This window comes from Trichomycterus rosablanca, chromosome 8 (assembly GCF_030014385.1).
Source record: "Trichomycterus rosablanca isolate fTriRos1 chromosome 8, fTriRos1.hap1, whole genome shotgun sequence".
Lineage (NCBI taxonomy): Eukaryota > Metazoa > Chordata > Actinopteri > Siluriformes > Trichomycteridae > Trichomycterus > Trichomycterus rosablanca.
Window position 1 is genome coordinate 8,385,368 of NC_085995.1, and position 20,496 is coordinate 8,405,863.

At 36.9% G+C, this 20,496-nt stretch overlaps 1 protein-coding gene across 2 annotated transcripts; it reads left to right on the top strand.

The window, feature by feature from the left end:
* The first annotated feature begins 814 nt into the window (after positions 1 to 814).
* Positions 815 to 17,389, top strand: hprt1 (hypoxanthine phosphoribosyltransferase 1). 2 transcript variants are annotated; one of them, XM_063000452.1, is made up of 9 exons: positions 815 to 998; positions 11,118 to 11,224; positions 13,070 to 13,253; positions 13,796 to 13,861; positions 14,004 to 14,021; positions 14,120 to 14,202; positions 14,983 to 15,029; positions 16,016 to 16,092; positions 16,183 to 17,389. In XM_063000452.1, the coding sequence occupies exons 2-9, from the start codon at positions 11,217 to 11,219 to the stop codon at positions 16,228 to 16,230; spliced, it is 531 nt and encodes a 176-aa protein (XP_062856522.1). In that variant the 5' UTR covers positions 815 to 998; positions 11,118 to 11,216; the 3' UTR covers positions 16,231 to 17,389. The 2 variants fall into 2 exon arrangements, with proteins under 2 accessions (XP_062856522.1, XP_062856521.1); XM_063000451.1 differs by lacking the exon at positions 815 to 998 and adding an exon at positions 5,839 to 5,988.
* Positions 17,390 to 20,496: the final 3,107 nt, after the last annotated feature.

Genomic DNA, 20,496 nt, shown 5'->3' on the forward strand with positions numbered 1-20,496 from the left:
TTAGAGAAGCAACGAAAGGCCGATAGTCATTAAGTATAATGGAAGAGTGAGGAAAACCTATTACTGGAGTTTGCCAAAAGTCAAGTCAATTTTATTTGTATAGTGCTTTTTACAATGAACATCGTCTCAAAGCAGCTCTACAGAAGCCAGGACCTACAGACCAAAAACCCCTGTTGAGCAAACGGAGGGCAACAGTGACAAGGAAAAACTCCCTTAAATTACAGGAAGAAACCTTGAGAGGAACCAGACTCAGCAGGGACCCCCATCCTCCTTGGGTGGCCTGGAGGATAATTTTAATAAATAGGATTTAAAAGACATGTTGAAGACTCAAATGTGCATAATAAGATTAGACCGAGAATTAGTGTTTTGATTTTGCTGCAGGGTGTTAAACTTGAAAGAAAGCCAACACACAGAGGACACTATTACCACAGTGAAGCATGGTGGTGACGTTATCATGTGTTGTGGGGTGATTGTTAGTGGTGTGTGATACTGCAAAATTTGGTATCAATTCGATACCAAGTAAATACAGAGCCAGTATCACCGATACCAATACCGATACTTTTTACTTATAAAAACAGTGACATGATTTATGAGTAGGGCATTTATTACTATATTGAACTAAGTCTGAGGTTTTTGTTCAGAACCAATTATATAATAACAAAACATACAGTAATGCATCCCTTTTATTGCACTTTTCTGAAAATATCCCCACACAGCTCCTCTCTCTCTCTCTCTCTCTCTCTCTCTCACACACTCTCTCTCACTCACTGCTACACGTGTTCAGTCTCTCAGTGCCTTTAGTCACGTGACGACAACAAAACACAGCAGAGCAGAAGCAGTGATGTGAGCATGTAAGATGTGAGAGGAGCGTCTGTACAAACATGGTTTCTACTTTCTTATAAAACCGGAGAAATGTACCGAATGTAGCGGAGAAAAAGAAAAAATGAAGTATCGATACTACCGATATTTGGATCGATCCGCCCATCCCTACTAATAAGGTTAGAACAGCCGTGTGAAGGTGTCTATGTCTAGCCTAGCCAACTAGTTCACATCTGAGATACTGACTAAAACTCAAATAACTCATACATCATAACTATTATTATTATGAAAGATATACAATAAAGACTTGTGGACTGTGTGCAGTACACTAACTATATGAAAGACATTACAGCTGAGTTAATATCCAAGGTAAACAACACGGGTACTTGTTAGCTTAGTCGCTAGTTTAGCTGCTAAGCTAATTGCAGTGATTTCTGTTTCTATAAGCACCTTGTAATTATACTTATTTATATTCATCATATTAATATTGTAATACATACATTGTTGTAAGATTTCTTGTTTCTGGGTGCTTTGCTTTTTCACAACGTTACCATCATGGTATAATTTCCCTCGGGATAAGTAAAGTATCTATTACCACCAAGCGGCTAACTCGTAGTTGTGTTTGCTGGGTGAATAAATATGTACAATTTTAATAGTGACCGAATACATGTGTCCTTGTTATTGTTGTTTAAAATAAGAAAATAGATGCTAATCTGTTTACATTTATAAGCACAAAGTCAAAAGAAAATCCATCAAAACACAAACACGGAATGAGAGCCTCACTACGCATGCGCACAAGGAATGTGAGCCTCACTACGCATGCTCCGATTCACGAAACTGACTACGTATTGGGGTCGTTTCGTGAATTTGCGTAAGATGCGCAAAGTACGTAAGATGCGTTTGTACTTTACCCATGTATAATTTACACTATAATTTCCATAAAATTGCCCATATTTCTGCATGTGTAAAGAAAAGTGTTCAAAAACTTACAATCTTCTGTCAGAAATAAAAGAAGAACAAAAAACTATTAATTAGATCCAAGAGAAAGTTTCAGCAGGGAGATTGATATATGCTTCTGCTAGCTTTAAGTGGCATCAAGGACACAAAACCAAATCGTGGACTAACATTAAATGTGGTTTGTATTATTTGTTTTATTGATGATAATTAGGCTACATTTCATAATGCACAGAAGCGTTTAAGTATACAAATGAACCATCATCTCGACTAAAGAAACTGTTTTTAAGAGTGTGTGTAAATCAGGACAGTAATCAAGTACATTTATGTAAATTTTAAATATATGTACTTTATTTGTACTTTAAATAGACACAGACGAAAACTAAGTACTCTTTGTACAAAATAAGCAACAACAACAAACATTTACCGCTACAAGCGAGTTTGTCTCTGTATGGTTTCCTCTCATTTTCCGTCTGCTTCTCCAGCTTTCACTACTTTGAAAGAATAATAAATAAGTAATGTAAGAGTCTTTGCTGCTACTTTCACTAAACTGCTGATAAAAACAATACATACAACAGTGGTGCGTCGATGACGTCACATTAAAAACACGTGACTGACAGACCCATGAGCAGCTAGTAATGAACTGAATCACTGAACCGACACATCATTCATTTTAATGCGTATTATAATATTGTTCATTTACATTTAAATGAAATAATTTATTGCAGTTTCATGTATGAAAATAATAATTTGTACTCGTTAAAATTTGACCAAATGAAGCGTTTTCAGAATATTTGTGGTGTTTCTTCGCCATCATGTGGATCTTTGCTGAGGTAACTTGTTCAGTTGCTAGCTCGGGTTAGCTCGTCCTCAGGGGAGATTTACTTTATAAAGAAGAGTAAATAAACATTAAACAATGTGGCTGCACCGTAACAGCGCAACTTTTCTGACTTTTTGTAAAATAAACAAGATACACAATATTATTAAATAACTTACATTTATTTTCAGTTAGAGGTTTTTCATACAGTCATATACAGTAATATAATAACACAACTACATCTTCACTGCACTTTTGTGGCTTACAAAGAATAAAGTAAACTAAAGTATTACTGGAGAACAAATGTTTTAAACTTTAAATTCTTTATTTAATTTTTTTTTATTACCACAGAGCTTCTCTCTCTCAGCATCTATTCTCTCAACTCAAACTCAAAGGAAGCTTTAAGGACATGACAAATAAGGACATTGGTATTGCCAAAGCTCAGTTACAGAGGAAAAACAAAAAAATATCCGTAAGAAAGAACAAATATATACAAAACAGTTACAGATGCAAAAACAAAAATGAAATAAAATAATAATAAAAACAGTGCAAATAATAACAATAAAAATGGTAACATTCACAGTAATGTGGTAAATAAAAATGAGTTGAGTGTCTTTTGTCTAGTTTGTGGAAATCATTTTAGCCATTTGGCCCGCTTTTCTTTTTTTTGTGGGAAATAATTTTTTTTGCCCTTGTAAATTTGTTTTTACTTTTGTAATTTTGTTTTCTAAAATGTATTTTTTTTACTTTTGTAAATTTGTTTTTACTTTTGTAATTTTGTTTTCTGAAATGTATTTTTTTTACTTTTGTAAATTTGTTTTTACTTTTGTAATTTTGTTTTCTGAAATGTATTTTTTTTACTTTTGTAAATTTGTTTTTACTTTTGTAATTTTGTTTTCTGAAATGTATTTTTTTTACTTTTGTAAATTTGTTTTTACTTTTGTAATTTTGTTTTCTGAAATGTATTTTTTTTACTTTTGTAAATTTGTTTTTACTTTTGTAATTTTGTTTTCTGAAATGTATTTTTTTTACTTTTGTAAATTTGTTTTTACTTTTGTAATTTTGTTTTCTGAAATGTATTTTTTTTACTTTTGTAAATTTGTTTTTACTTTTGTAATTTTGTTTTCTGAAAAGAATATTTTTTTTACTTTTGTAAATTTGTTTTTACTTTTGTAATTTTGTTTTCTGAAATGTTTTGCACTTCTCAGCCACCGTAGAAACGTGCTGAATGTAGCGGAGTAAAGGTAAAACTGAAGGATCGATACTATTGATATTTGGATCGATCCGCCCATCCCTAGTAATCAGTGATTGGAATTATGGCTCTTTGAAAGGATATTTTGGCTTCGTTCCTGTTAAAGAGCTGTTTAAAAAAATGGCTCTTCGTTCTTTTTTTCAGGCAGCGGGAGGCGCTACTGGGTAAACTATAAAACAGCTCCAATATTAATATCAATGATGAACAATCATGCAAATTCTGCTACCTTGCCTTAAATCTAGGCCTAATTCAAACAACACTTAAATGAGAATTTTATTTCAAAAGTATACAACTTGACAACAAGTTTATTTTAATAACAATAGTTAAACAAAAAATAGTTTTAAATAATTGCAAATAAATAAAGTTTGTATCATCTGTTGAATAACTTGTAGCCAAACTGTGTTTAAATTTCAAGCATGAAAAACAATTAGAAACACAGAAACAATTTTAGTAAAATTTACAAAAAAAGGGGGCACAATTGCAGCATTTAGGGCAAGTTTGCATAAAAAAAAACAAGTTCTCTGACTTGGGCGATACTGAAAGTGTTTTGAAAGTGGATTTGAATTTCGACAATAAACAGCTCTCATTGTGACTGATTGATTCCCTCTACTGATGCGAAGCAAAATGTGTGGATTACAGCCAATAAGAACTGCGCAGGAATAAAAATATATATAACGGCTCCCAGAGGCGCGACTCGGTTCCTTTCGTTCATTTTAAAGAGCCGTTCAATAGAATCGGATCGTTCGCGAACGACCCATCACTACTAGTAATAAGGTTAGAATAGCCGTGTGAATGTGTCAATACCTAGCCTAGCCAACTAGTTCTGACTGACTAAAACCCAAATAACTCATACACTATAATTATAATTATTATAAATGATAAAGACTTCTGCACTGTGTGCAGTACACTAACTATACGAAAGACATTACAGCTGTGAGGTAATATCCAAGGTAAACACTCTAGTGTTAGCTGCTAAGCTAATTGTAGTGGTTTCTGCTTCTATAAGCACTCTGTATTAATAACTCATCATATTATTATTATCGTAATACATATATTTTTTGTAAGTAGCAGCTCTCAGTAAGGCTGTAGATACATTCAGTTGTTTAAAGCGGTCCGATTTCTGGTTTCTGGTGCTTTACTTTCTCACAACGTTACCATCATGGCGTATCACCACCAAGCGGCTTACTCATACCACGTAGTTGTATTTGCTGTGTGAATAAATATGTACATTTTTAATGGTGACCGAATACATATGTCCTTGTTAATTTAAAATAAAAATAGATGCTAATCTGTTTACATTCATAAGCACAAAGTCAAAAGAAAGGAGCATTTATTCATCAAAACACAAACACAGGGAATAGGAGCCTCACTACGCATGCGCCGATTCATTTGCGTAGGGTGCGTAAGGTGCGTCCGTACTTTACGTACATATACTGTAGTGTACATTATTATTTCTTTAAAATTGCCCCTATTTCTGTATGTGCAAAGCAAAGTATTCAAAAATCTTCCAATGCCTACCAATGTACTGATGTCTGTTAGAATTTTAGCAACATAACAACGTGACGGTACAACAGCAGAACACAGCAGAGCAGCAGGGGAGGAGCGAGGTGGGCATGGTGAGATGTGAGAGGAGCGGAGTCACTTTCTGATGAAAGTCTAGGTGTTTAGTTTTATTGTCAGTGCAGATTATACAGAACCTGGTAGACTGGTAGACAGATAGACAAAGTAGCGGATGTGAGAACTCATTATCAGATAGAACATCAATACAATACATGGAATTTGACCTGGGGGCCGTATGCGTGAATGGCTAAAACTCTCTGATCCCAAATCGCTTAGTACTCCCTATATATCTGCACTACACTGCGCATGTTGTGTATTCCAATCGTGCACCCTTCTAAGGGCCCTACATATTGCAGTTGAAGCTGGTTTGAGGTTAACCTTCATCCCGCCTCTGTCGCAACAACTAATCACGCCCAGAGAGTCGGTGCGGAAGCGGTGTTGTGTGCATATCTGTCAGCGGAAAATCTTACCAGACTGAGCGACCGGAGAGGACTGGTTGCAGTCGGCTATACTGGTCAGTTACGGTGACAGTTCTGAGCTCGTGGTTACAGTGAGGGACATGGCGAGCAGCAGCCCCTGCATTGTGGTATGTACTGCTATTTACAGTGTGTGCGCCCAGCTATCCTCTTTCCTCGCACGTCTTCACCATTCGTAAATCATCTGCGCGGTACAACTACACATTCCTCTTAAATTACATTAGACATTATTCTGTTTATAAACCGTGCATGCGTGTGTGTGCGAGTGCGTTCCCGCTTTGTTTGTGAGGTTAGCATAGCATGTATCAATCCGGGCCTCGAGATGCACGCGCCTGGATGGCCACATGCTTTTTACACACGCAAACACGAGCGCGCACGCGCACACTTGACTTGTATGCTATTACTGCAGTACATACACAACACTGCTAAATATTCTCGCTCTTATAGGTTTGTGTGACAGAAACCTAATACAGGAGTCCATCATGTATTTAGAATGTAGTATTTAAGTACAGTTAAAATAGTCCCATATAATTACATTTTGAGGCATGAGCAGCCGGTGACCTGTGACTCTGTGCCCATACTAATAGGGACTTTTTGACTGCACTCATAAACCACTAGTAGTACAGTGGACAAGTCAAGAAGGTTCTGCACAGATTTCAGAAAGCAGTGAGGCAAACAGACAAATTATCTTGGGATCTAAAGTTGCATAGACATTGTTCAAAGTATGTGACTGCTTTTTGAAATCTGTGCAGAACCTTCTAGACTTGTCCACTGTACTACTTAGTGGTTTATGGGTGCAGTCAAAAAGTCCCTATTAGGGCCGCTCACGTGGCGCAGCGGTAAAGTACGCTAGTGCACCAGAGTTGGGGTTCTGAATGCATCGCATCGAATCTCGACTCTACCTCTCCGACTGGGTTGGGCGGCAGCATGAACAACGATTGACTGTTGTGTTCAGGGTTAGAGCGTAGAGAGTCGGATCATAGGTCCTCATAACTGGTGCAACTGCGGCCCCTGCTGGCTGACTGATGGCGCCTGCACAGGGCTGAGGAATAATGCTGATGGGGTTGTGACCCTCCGTACACATTAGTGTATTAGTGTATGAACTCGACTCATGCAAGTGAAAAATGTAGTCTGTACTGATTGCGTACCGGAGGGGGCGCAAGTCAGTTGAGAGGCGTCCTCAGTCAGCGGTGAAGGGTCGAACCAGTATAGAGCAGGGGTCTTCAACCTGTGGGGCGGAGTACTTGCCCGAGGGGGCGCGAGCGGCTGTCCAGGGGGGGCGTGACACTACGAGATTATTATTATGAACCGGTGGCACACGAGACTGGCGGAGGATGCGGCAGGCATCTGCGATTGAGCCGTGGTCCACTAAGGGAAGCGGTGCATGGCGAAAGCCGTGCTTGGCATCCGTGCTCGAGCCGTGCCTTATCCAGGGGAGGGGGGCGTGGTGGAAGCAGCACTTGGTACATGCGACCGAGTGCTGTTCCACCATGGGGAGGGGGGCATGCCTAAAAAGGTTGAAAACCCCTGGTATAGAGGACGCAATCAGGGTAATTGGACACGACTAGAATAGGGGAAAAAATTGGGGGGGGGAAAAATAGATAATAAAAAAAAATTTTAAGTCCCTATTATTATGGGCAGGAGGTCGAAGTATGACATTTTGACAAATTAGCAAAAAAAAAAAAAGTTTTTACATCAGTTACTTTATGGCTAGCTAGCAGAAATACCTAAAATCGCTAACCCCAAGACTATTGTACTTTTATTTTAATCAAGAAGGGGTTTTCCAAATTCTTGTTCTAGACACTTCTGAATCACTGCCCTAAGAGTTGAATAGACATGTAGGTTACAATTTTGCAGTTAAATGTTTCTTATGATCACCTTATGACCAACAGCTTAACATAAAATTATGCACGATTACACACAAACCACACATTCCAAAGACTGGTACTCACTGACCCCCTGTTATCTGCTGTGGATAAGTGCAACCTGCCTTTTTACATTTTGAGAACTTTGAACCAGAAGTGTTGATCTTCTGTGTGCATGGACTGTTACAAGCATAAAGAAGAGAGAAAAATTCCACCTATCATGACAAGAAATGTGGGTTTCTTTCTATATTTTAAACAACAAACACTTGACATTGCAGCTTTACTAAATATTTTCTGGTGAATAACGCTTATACACACACACTATTCTTGTGTGTGCGTGTTTTTTTAAATTTTTTTTTATAAATTCTGTTAACAATTTGTTCATAATGTCAGATACAGAACAAATTGTTAACAGAATTAAAAAAAAAAAACACACACACAAAGCAAACCATCAGTGGAGTTATAATTTAGTAATAGGAAAGTAATCGCTTAATCAGCTTAATCCCCCGCAAAGTTTATTTTTTAAGTTAACCTATAGTTCAATTGAATGTGTCTAAAAATGAAAAAGCGGTATTTTAAACAAAACTCTGTCACAATTACTGGTACTGCCTTTTTCCTACAAGTTTAGAAAAGTAGCATGGTAGTGTCCAGCAACATGAGTCCTAAAGATTAGAGTAACTCACAAAACTAATCCCCACTAAAAGAAATGTGTGCAATTTAAAAAATGTAGTAAAGAAAGAGCTGCTAAACACCCAATTTTTTAAAAGGTGCTTTTTAATGTAAATATATTACTACAACATTTCACAGATTTTGTTGAACTGTCACCTGTGTCAATTTCGGTTATTCCAATGCTTAGGTGACTGACCATGATTTCTTTTTAAGTAATTTACCAACATGTCTTCATTTCTTTTTTCAATCAAAACAATGTAAAATCTTAAATAAGTCATTAGTTAGCATAACTATTTCAGTGAGAAATAAAACATAAAAGTTGTCTGTAGAATTCCCAAACAACAGCAAATATGCTAACTTGTTTCGTCTCTTAATTGCATACCACTTAAGGTTACGTGTTTAACTGCTGGCAATAATGAGAACTGTAAAGAAACCCGGTTTTGTTCCTTCCAGAGAGTTCAGGTTTTGTTCCCTCACAGGGAATACACTTTTATATAGCAATTTTTCGTTTATCATAAAACAATATATTACATTTTGCAAAAAAAATAAAATAAAAAAAAAAAAATAAAATACGAAGTGTACCTTTGACTGTACAAAAGTGTTCCCTATAAAGGATGTGTTACTTTCGACAAATCATGAAATTTGACCTGAGGTGTCCAGACATTTTCATGTGTTTAAAATATTAACAACCATGAAGTGTTAAACCATCGGGGTTTAAAGTTTAAATGTGTGGGACAGAAATCCCTGCACCAGCAAATTAGCTAGCTAACTACCTAGCACATAAAAGTCAGACAAAGCAGCTGTTCTTGAGGTTGCAACAGTAACCAGTTGCCAATGTATTACTTAGAAACGGTGATTCAATGTAACTAGTACTGTTGATGAAACAAGTAACCAAGTCAGAGTCATATTCCTTTTTTAGCTGATTATACCTTTTTCACAATGTAAATCTTTGCCAATATTGTGTGTCCCCTTTTAGCACTAAGCTAGTCTAAAATAGGAGCTAATGAGCTAACAACATATTAGTGTATTACCATGTAAAGTACATAAACTGCATTTAAACAAAGTTTCCACAGCTTTTCCTTCAAACTTAGGGTTGTTTAACCATAACCTAACCAAAAACCACAAGTCTGACTTGGCTTCTATTTTTCCCCTTTTGTATGTTTTTGAATTCAGGCACAGTTTAGCGCTGCCTTTCTTGCCCGCAGGGAAATGAGGTGGAAAAATCCAAGAATATTACCAGTCTTACATTTAGCAATACTTTCTGAAACAGACTAGACTTTATTTGTTGTGTCCCACTGATTAATAAGCTAGCTTTTGCTATACCAGTACTCTCCTTCTTAGTCACAGGTTGTCTGGGTTACTAATATGAAGTTAGCCTTAAGTTGAGGTTGACATTCTTTCAAAAAAGGCTGATGTGAATGTTGCTCAAGATCTCCTGTCCCCAAAACACATTTTTGTTTTGTTCTCACACATACTGACAGTGTGATAACAGGCAGAGATGGTGCCCATTCAGCTGTTTCAAATGTGCCCTAGGGATGCATTTCCTAACTTTTTTTTTATACCAGAGCTGCTGCCTTTTGATTTTGCTGTGAGGCAACAAGTCAAAACTTTATCCTTAGGGCTGATAAGGGCAGCCAGTAGGGTATACATGTAATTCCCACCACCTGCAAACTGGAAAGCCTGTATATTTCATTATACTAAACACATTTAAGCACGAACATTTTAACAGGTTTTGAAAAGGTTACACAATCACCTCAAAGACAGTAAATGTACCTCAGCCTCACTGGTGAGCCAAACCTAGACCTCTCTAAAATTAGTCAGAAAAACAAGGTTGTTCATTATTCTGGGTTGCAAAACTGCTGTGCACTACCCAATCTTAACAAACCTGATTTATCCAAAACGATTAGAGGCTTTTAAAGCCTCTATAGGCTTCTGAACAGAATAAACAGGGAACGTAAGCTTTTATACATAAATGCCTGTGAATTGTTGATCAGTATCAGTTTTAGTTATTTTTTTAATCTTTACTAGGAAATTGTAAGTATGATATGAAAATAAAGGCTGAAACAAATTCCAAATGAGTAGCTGCAAAGTTTTCAGATGAGTGGTGTTTCCTGTTTTTATCTTTCTGCATGACTTTTAAACACAGAAAGAAACCACTTATTACTCTAAGCCAATTTAATGCTGGTAGTTTAGATTCAGTAGCCACCTTTTATAAGTTTAAATATTCAGTGCAGGGCAATTTGGGCATTTAAACAGCTTGGTTTTAGACATGGCATAAGAGGGATAACAAAAAATGATAATTTATTACATAATTTATTAATTCATTACAATGTTTGTAATTCAACTTTACCCTTGCATTGAGTAATACACACTGGACAGGGTGCCAAGCCATAACGTAGTATTATCAGCCATTTATTTATTTACATACACAAAGGAGATAAGGTTAGTACCCATCTACCCAGTACAACCATGTAGCACCCACGTCATCTGCTGAGGCCCTGTAAGGCAAATCATAGACACCATGTTTTACATGGTGCTGCAGCACTAGTGGCAGCCTGTTACAGCAGCTTCTGTTATGTCTTTTTTTCTGACACATTTTCTTTTGAAGATCAATAAAGTAATCAATCAATACTCATCTGTTAAAGTTTCTTTGCTACTTGTTTTTAAGGTCAAAATATTTTTAAGTCTTAAAATTTGTTTTTCAGATTAGCGATGAGGAGCAGGGTTATGACCTCGACCTCTTCTGCATACCAAAGCACTACGCTGCTGACCTGGAGCGAGTCTATATTCCACATGGACTCATCATGGACAGGTATTGAATGAACCCCCTCCATATATTTAACCCTGGATTTGTTTCTTGAACCCAGAAGAAGCACTTATCTTAGGCAGGAAGAGCTTGAGAAATCAGTATGCGTTTACACTGTGATTAAGACTGTGATTGTGTAGACTAGGTAGAAAAGCTGATACAATGCTAACATTGAGAGTAAGTAGACTGGAAGTATTATGTTAAACAAAATGCTGCCCATCTCACACCAAGCTGCTTAACTGCTTGTAATATTTCTTTAATCCCAGAGACAGATCAGTTTAAATTTAATCATTAAACGTCATTTTTGCTTCTAAATATAAACACTAATACATGAGTGCAAGCTTTAGTGTTTTACTGTGTTTACTTTGCGCATATTAAAAAAAGTTAATAAAAATATATGGCAGGGATAATGACTAGGGAGATGCAGGGAACAAAGATGGCCTTTTGTACACACACACATTTGTTTTTGTTGATAGATAAGGTAGCCAAATAGGTTAAAGGTTAAATCGGCAAATTGATTCGATTTTATATTGTTTTATTTTTAAATTGTCTAAATCTTTTAGGACCCTTGGTCACCATACAAGCAGCAAGTTTTACATTACATATTGTAATGCACAGTTACTGTTTATTTGCTAAAGTTAAATCCACATATCCACAGGTGTTCACACAGGGTATCACGTCTCAGTATTGTGTATGTAGAGTTATGCACTGATCTCCATTATTCTCTGTCTATTGACCAGCCAGCACAGGCTGCAATTGCAGCAGCAATTGGAATCCCTTTTAGCTTCCCACTCTCAAACACAACCAATCGTGTCTGTGTAGCGGCCTGACCGACCGATATCATAGTTAAGATTTGAACTTGTGAGCTTGAGATTTTAGTAGTGATGGGCTAGCGTGTTAGAACACTGTGCCACCTGAGCCCTCTTATGTTTTACTTTTCAGTAAGAGTATCTAAATGCTCTTATAGTAAAATCAAGATCTGAAAGAAAAATTGAATTGTGGGCAGTGGTAACTCAGTGGTTAGTTACTGGGGTAGTAATAAAAAGATTGCTGGTTTAACTCGCACCGACGCCAACATGCCGCTGTTGGACCCTTGAGCAAGATCTTTAACTCTCAGTTGCTTAATTGGACTTGGTCTCAATTGTAATTTGCTTCAGAATAAACAGGGAAGTGTGTGATAATTGCCATAAATATAAATGCATCAGAAATACTGCAATATCATGATGAATCAGCTGTGGGAGGGTTTAGCTGGCATGACAATAGGATTGCACCTGTCCACTATGCAGCACTGCATAAACAAACATGATTTAGTAGCCATTAGAGGTAAACACTGCCTATGATATTAATACAAATGTAAATGTTCTAAGAATTAGAATGAGCATGATAAGTTAGGATGGGTAAAATTGGTCAGTGCTGACCTGGCCGGGCATCCACGCAAACACAGTTGGTGATGTTTGAAGAAGGGAGGGAAGCAGATTTGGTTGGGGGGGTGATCTGGCTCTTCTTGATCAGATTGGGGGTTGCGCAAGTAGCAGCAGATTCACAATTGGGAATTAGATATGATTAGTTTAAGAGATAAAGGGGGATAAATCCAGTAAAACATGATCAGTGACCCTAAAATGAAATTGAACCAGTCCATTTTCACTATAGCAACTCTCATTATTTGATAGAAAAAAAACTTGTTCTTTACTTTTTCTATACATACAACTTTTAGAATGTTGATAGTGTCATGAATTTTATTTAATTAGATTTTGATCACTTATTTGCTGTAATAAAAATCATCTTGTCAATATAATTGATGGGATTTTAAAATATTTGGGCAACAAGCAAGATTTAACACTGTTTCTGCAGGACGGAGAGGCTGGCCAGAGAAATCATGAAGGACATGGGAGGCCACCACATCGTGGCTCTGTGTGTGCTTAAAGGGGGCTACAAGTTCTTTGCAGACCTGCTAGACTACATCAAGGCCCTGAACCGTAACAGTGACCGTTCCATTCCATTGACTGTGGACTTCATTCGCCTCAAAAGCTACCAAGTAATAAAATCCTTATAATTACCTGTTTCAGTTTTAATCTATTTTTGCTGGGCAAGTACAAATCTGTACTTAAGTTAGGTACCTTGGTCATGGTAGAGGTCTGCAGTGATAAAGGAAAAAAGTAAATGGATATGAATAAAATGAGAGAAAAGGTGGAAAATGCATAAATATTGACCTTTCATTATAAATATTGACCTTCAGTTTTTGCTATATGACCAACCATGTTGTTAAGCAAGTAATAGTTCAGATGATCAAAACCAAACATCCACATACATGCTGTATGCCATTTGGATATACTCGATTTCTCTGTGCAATCTGGCGACCTCTGTGGATTCTTAAATTTGCCACATTTAGCAGATGCTCTTATCTAAAGCGACTTGCATTTGTGACACAATACAATGGATTAATGGCATTGCTCAAGAGCCCAGAAGTGGCAACACCAAATGAACTCCAGTAACAGTTTGGAATTTGCTTTAAAAATAATTTATTGTATTTTTCTATATTAATGCTATATTACTTTTTGTTGTATTTTGTTTATATAGAATGACCAGTCTACAGGTGATATTAAGGTGATTGGTGGAGACGATCTATCCACACTCACAGGAAAGGTGAGCATTCCTTTCTGGAAACGTATTTATTTTGTAAAAGCAATCACTGTTTGCTTACTTATCATTTCATAGTACAATTTCAGTGTGTGCTTCTGGGGAAAATATGATTTCTTTCTGTTTTCTTCTATGTGTTGTATTGAAGAACGTCCTGATTGTGGAGGTAGGAATTAAATTTACAGTGCATAAAATACCTCATTCTATCACTAATTTATCTATGCATTTATGGAAATCTCTTTCTAACGGCACTTGTGTTTTAAGGACATAATTGACACTGGAAAGACAATGAAGACGCTGTTGGAACTTCTCAAGCAGTACAATCCAAAAAAGGTCAAGGTGGCAAGGTAAGGAGCACTGCTATTATTAATGGCTCATGAAAACACTCCAGTCTAAAATGTATTAAAGAACGTACTCTGCATCACTCTGCTGGCCAACACACATAAGTAGTCATTACGCCAAACCTGCCAAACCTGTCAAACCATGTCCTTACCGGCTTTGCTTTGTGCACAGAAAACACCCTTTTTCAAAATGTTAGTATGCCACAAAGTTGGAAAAATGTAAGGGCACCAATCCATCACAGGGTTTCGGCCGTCCCTTCTCTCGACATAGCCTATTATGTTGGTGTGGATGCACAGCCGGCTTATAGTAATAGACCGCTGCACCACTCGAGCTCCCCCTATTCTATATAATCTTAAAAAGAAATGCTAAATATTATTATATAAATAATTATTTCTATGACATTACTGTATACCCCCCCCCCCCCGACTTTGTGAATGTCAGACGCCTATCACCATAAAACACAACCTGAATGAATGCTTAAAGTACAACAGTGAAAGACAAAGACTTCATATGCCCAATACATCACAAGAAATAATTACCCAAGTTAGTACAGAAATAATAATCAAATTCCTCCATAATATAAGACTGAAAACATATATATATATACATATAATGCAAGACCAATAAAACTAGCATAAAGTACCTATTCCTGCCATGAATATCACAGATGTGACAACATGGTGTTATACAAACAAACAAACACTACTGTATACCAAATATCCTGCAGCTGTAACTGTTATCTTGCTGGCCACAATGTGTGATGTATATATGCTTTTCTTTTTTAGTTTACTTGTTAAAAGGACACCACGAAGTGTTGGTTACAGACCAGACTGTAAGTTGAACTACTGAATATGCCTACAATTTATATTTTTATTATTTTTACTGTTCTGTTGTGTTGCTAATAAAGCTTCCAAGAAAATGTTAACTGTGCACTTGCATTGCAAAAAGATGTGACAGTATTGCAGACCAATCAACTTTTAAGTTGCCCTTTAAACCCTCTTGGGTATTATGTAATTGTCCTCGATTGGTCAACTGTTAATGCTTCCTCCATACTGTTCATGTTTAATCAATAAATAATACAAAAATATTCATACCAGAAGAAGGAGGAAGACATACAGGCTGTAAAAAAGTGCCTGGTCAGGATGGCAATGTAAAGATGCAAGTAAACAAAGTACTCTTACTTGGTGCATACAATAACTGGGGGACAATATTTGGGAGTGGTATCCAAATGGAGCAGAACTGGTGAAGCCTGCAAGCTGGAGGACAAAATCGTATACATTGTGCTTAAAATATTAGGCTTGCTATTAGTCAGAATGATTTAGCACACTATTAAATAAGATGGTGTTTGGGAGACAGCCTGTGCTCTGTGTGCAGCCTGATGCAGTCAGTGAATTTCAGTGTGATATATTCACTCTGGCATGTGCTCCTAATCCTATGTATATTTCCACTCTTTACTGAAGTTATAGGGCCCCCTTCCTGCATATATGCAATCATAGCTGTGCAAGAAGCTTGTTGATGGCTAAAAGCAGCTGCTTGAGGTAAATAGAGCTGAGAGACATGTAGCCAAATATAATGTGTATAGGAAACCCACAGTAAACAAATGAGAGGGTTTTTGTATGTAAAAAGTATGTTTAGTCACATTTGGTTACAGAAAAAGCAGTTGCAGAAATCATTAAGATCCCAAGAATGACATAATGTCCCTTAAAAATGTATGCAAACTAGATAGCAAGATAAGATGGCAAAATAAATAGTATCAGTTAATTCACATGACAAATGTTACATTTCTTTACCATTTCTGTTTTCTCTCTCTCTTTGTAGTTGTAGGATTTGAGGTCCCTGACAAATTTGTGGTGGGCTATGCGCTAGATTACAATGAGTATTTTAGAGATCTAAATGTAAGTTCAAATTTCTTGCTTCACATACTAAGCATGCTGTTCAAATTGATATCGGTTTGTGCTAAGTCATTCTTCTGCTGTGTCTCTCAGCATATCTGCGTCATCAGTGAAACGGGAAAGGAGAAGTATAAAGCGTGACGTGCTCTGCACCACTGCTCTTTGGTTGTGCATCATTTTTGCTGATGTCCATTTTATATTTCTATCTGCTGGTAATTTTCATGAGTGCAGTTTGCTGCAGATACAGTTCATATTCTGTGGGATTCTAGAGAAGTGCAGAAAACTTCTTTTAAAGACTTGTGGCTCTCACAAAATAGTGCCCCAAAGGTTTCTAGTGGAGTTAATTGTGTCTGAACAAAATATTACTGATTGTAACATCTGGGTTTTGCTTATGTATGGGTTTGTTTAATTTATTATGTAGTATTTGCTTGCTGTGCTTGAAGTGAGGGAAATTGCCAGTGCTCCCCTTACTCACATTGGTGTGTGTATCAGCTGGTATCAGCGAATCATTGAGTATGACATTCTGAATTTACATTATTTAGACTACCATTAATGTGACTTGAGAGAACAGGAACAGGTTAGTGTCACATAGTGCCCCCTGGGTAACGTAGTTATCTAAGAAGGGAGCAAAAAAGAGTACCAGCAGCTTGGAAGAAGTGCCGGCACACAAGAAAAAGTTACGCTATGCCAAAGAGTAAAATGTAGAAGTGCCCGTACTGTATACCGGTGAGTACCGGCCCACTTCAAGCACTGTTTGCATGTATTAAAATGATTGTTTAAGTAAATTTAGCACAATTAGGAAGCATCAAGCCAAATTTAATAGAACCAATTGAATTTGCTAAATATTTACAATAGTAAAATATTATTCTTTTTTTGTATTTTTTTTATTGTGATTATTTAGGGTACACTTTAAATTAGGCAAGGACAATTGACCCATGTATGGCTTTATCTGTAGACATACCATTGCTTAAACTTTCCTTTTTTAACATTGTGGAAGATGCTCATGGTGCCTTATATGCCCAGTCATATAGCCACAGTAACACAATCACACCCATCACAGACATCAAAAAGAATGTTTGCAGCTTGTAGATTAGTCTAGGTTAAATGAATTATTTTAAAAGCACTATAGGTTCTGTAATTTATATCAAATGGTTTTGAAGATATGTACAATATATACAAACTGTTACCCAGACAGCATATTGTTTTGGGAGCAACGTTAGTTAGGAAGTCATTACATCATGTGGTGGACCACTGTATTAGACAGGCTTGTGGATATCACATTAAAATGTGTTGCAATAAATGTCTTGTCTTGAGATTCATTATAGTAATTAAAAAACTTATTTAAAGGAATGCTCCAAGTAGTTGTAATTGTAAATACATTGCCGGCTGTATATTAGTACATGGAGTATATAGCCAAGATGGTTTTAAATGCACTCAACCTTGTTTCCCTTTTCTAAATCACAGCTAACATCCAACCTTGTCGTTGACTGAATTTAAAGGAATTTTAAACAGAACTTATTGTGTTAGAATGAAAATTCAATGAATGAAAAAATGCCATGATGAGTAACCCCAACCTTTTCACTGACTAATTTTATTGTGCATATGCTTTAAAGTTTGCTTTACACTCTTACACTACCTCGCTGGGTTGAACCTCTTTACACTTCCCAGGTCAGACCTGTAGATGCTTGGCTGGCACAGTGATCCATCACACTGGCCCAGCACTACCTAGATCAGGATGCTCTTGGCTGGCTGGGCGTCTATACAGACATGATTGGCTATGTTTTAGATGGCTGAAGCTCTTGGAAGGATATGCACCCTGTCTAGGGTGTTCCTGCCTTGCGTCCAGTGTTTTCCAGTAAAAAGGGACCTGCCACCATTCCTAATCAGGGAAAAGTGGTTAATGAAGTGTAATAAAAAAAAGATCTAACCTGTTGCCTGATGAGCTGAAAGATGAACTCATCTGACCACAGCATACATATCATCTGTCATCTGAGATTAGCATTGGCCCATCTCTGCCAAAATCAGTGGTGTTTTTATGCGAATGACTTATTGTCATAATAGAGTTTCAGGTTGAATTTCTTGGTGCAGCAGTAAGTAGAGTGTGATAAGTGACACTGGTTTTCTGAAGAACTCCTGAGTGCATTTGTGTAAACCTTTAATGTATTTTTTTTTATTTTGCCCCGTCCCTTTTTTAATGTGTTGTGGGCATCACTTTCTCAATTTGTTTACATGAACAAAATTCAAGTACATTCATTTATTTATTCATTCATTCATTGTTCTATTACTGCTTTATTCTGTTGAGGGTGGGTCTGATTCATTGGGTGAACGCAGGAAACACCATGGACAGGTTGCCAGTCCATCACAGGGCACACACTTATGGCAATTTCTAGTAGCTCTGATTGGCCTGACTGCATGTCTTTGGACTTGTGGCACACGGACATGGAGGACAGGCAAACTCCTCACAGAAAGGACCCAGGTCTTTCTTGCTATGAGACGACAGCACAACCCACTGCACTACTGTGCCATTTCTACAACCCCTGGCAAAAATTATGGAATCACCACTCTTGGAAGATGTTCTGTCAATTGTTTAATTTTGTAGAAAAAAAATTAATCACAGACATGCCACAAAACTGTCATTTTTCAAAATGTCAACCTTCTGGCATTAAGAAACAATAAAAAAAAGAAACAAATATAATAGTTGTGGTCAGTCACAATTGCTTTTTTTAGATCAAGTAGAGGAAAAAAATATGGAATCACTCAAATCTGAGGAAAAAATTATGGAATCACTCTGTAATTTGCAGTTTAAAAACAAAACATCTGCAGCAGATTAGATTTGCTAATTATTCTTCAGTTTAAAAAGAGTGCTTACACCTTGGAGAGCTGTTGCACAAAGCAGATTGTCATGACTCATGGTTCCAACACAAGATATGTCAGTTGAAACAAATGAGAGGATTATAAAACTCCTTCAAGAAGATAAATCATTGTGGAATGTCGCAAAAGATGTTGGTTGTTCCCAGTAAGCTGTGTTTAAAATCTGGACCAAGTACAAACAAAATGGGAAGGTTGTAAAAGGGAAGCATACTGGTAGACCAAGTAAGACATCAAAGCATCAAGATAGAAAACAAAGCAATATGTCTTGAAAACAGAAAATGCACAACAAAACAAATGAGAAACAAGTGGCCGGAAAGTGGAGTCAATGTCTGTGACTGAACTGTAAGAAATCACCTAAAAGAAATGGGATTTACATACAGAAAAGCCAAACAAAAGCCACCATTAACACCTATAAAGAAAAGAACAAGGTTAAAGTAGGCTAAAGAAAAGCAATCGTGGACTGTGGGTGACTGGATAAAAGTGATCTTCAGTGATGAATCGCGAATCTGCATTGGGCAAGGTGATGATGCTGGAACTTTTGTTTGGTGTCTGTCCAATGAAATTTATGAAGATAACTGCCTAAAGAAAACATGTTAATTTCCACAGTTGTTGATGATATGGGCCTGCATGTCGGGTAAAGGCACAGGGGAGATGGTCTTCAATAAATGCCAAAGTCCACATTGAAATTTTGGACGCTTTTCTTATTCCATCAGTTGAAAGGATGTTTGGTGATGATGACTTCATTTTTCAAGATGATAATGCATCTTGCCATAGGGCAAAGGACGTGAAAACTTTCCTTCAAGAAAACATATAATGTCAATGGCATGGCCTGCAAATAGTCCGGATCTCAATCCATTTGAAAATCTCTGGTGGAAATTGAAGAAAATGGTCAATGACAAGGTTCCAACCTGCAAAGCTGATCTGGCAACAGCAATAAGAGACAGTTGAAGGCAGATTGATGAAGAATACTGTTTGTCATTAGTTAACTCCATGCCTCATAGAGTTTAAACCATTATAAAAGCCAGAGGTGGTGCAACAAAGTAATAATGGTGCAGTGTTTTCTAATGATTCCATAATTTTTTTCTCAGATTTGAGTGATTCCATATTTTTTTTCTCTACTTGATCTAAAAAAAAGCAATTGTGACTGACCACAACTATTATATTTGTTTCTTTTTTTATTGTTTCTTAATGCCAGAGGGTTGACAGTTTGAGAAATGATAGTTTTGTGGCATGTCTGTGATTTATTTTTTTTCTACAAAATTAAACAATTGAAAGAACATCTTCCAAGAGTGGTGATTCCATAATTTTTGCCAGGGGTTGTACTATCAAGTAGTCAAAACTTAGTCATTTCTTTGTACCTTTATCAGTAAAAGGTTAAAGTGAATAAACAGACCACAAGTTCTTGTTATCATTACATTTTCAGCATTTAGCAGACACTTTTGTCCAAAGTGACTTACAGTATAAAGCCTAAGCAATTAAGGGTTAAGGGCCTTGCTCAAGGGCCCAACAGTGATAACCTGGCATTGGTGGGGCTTA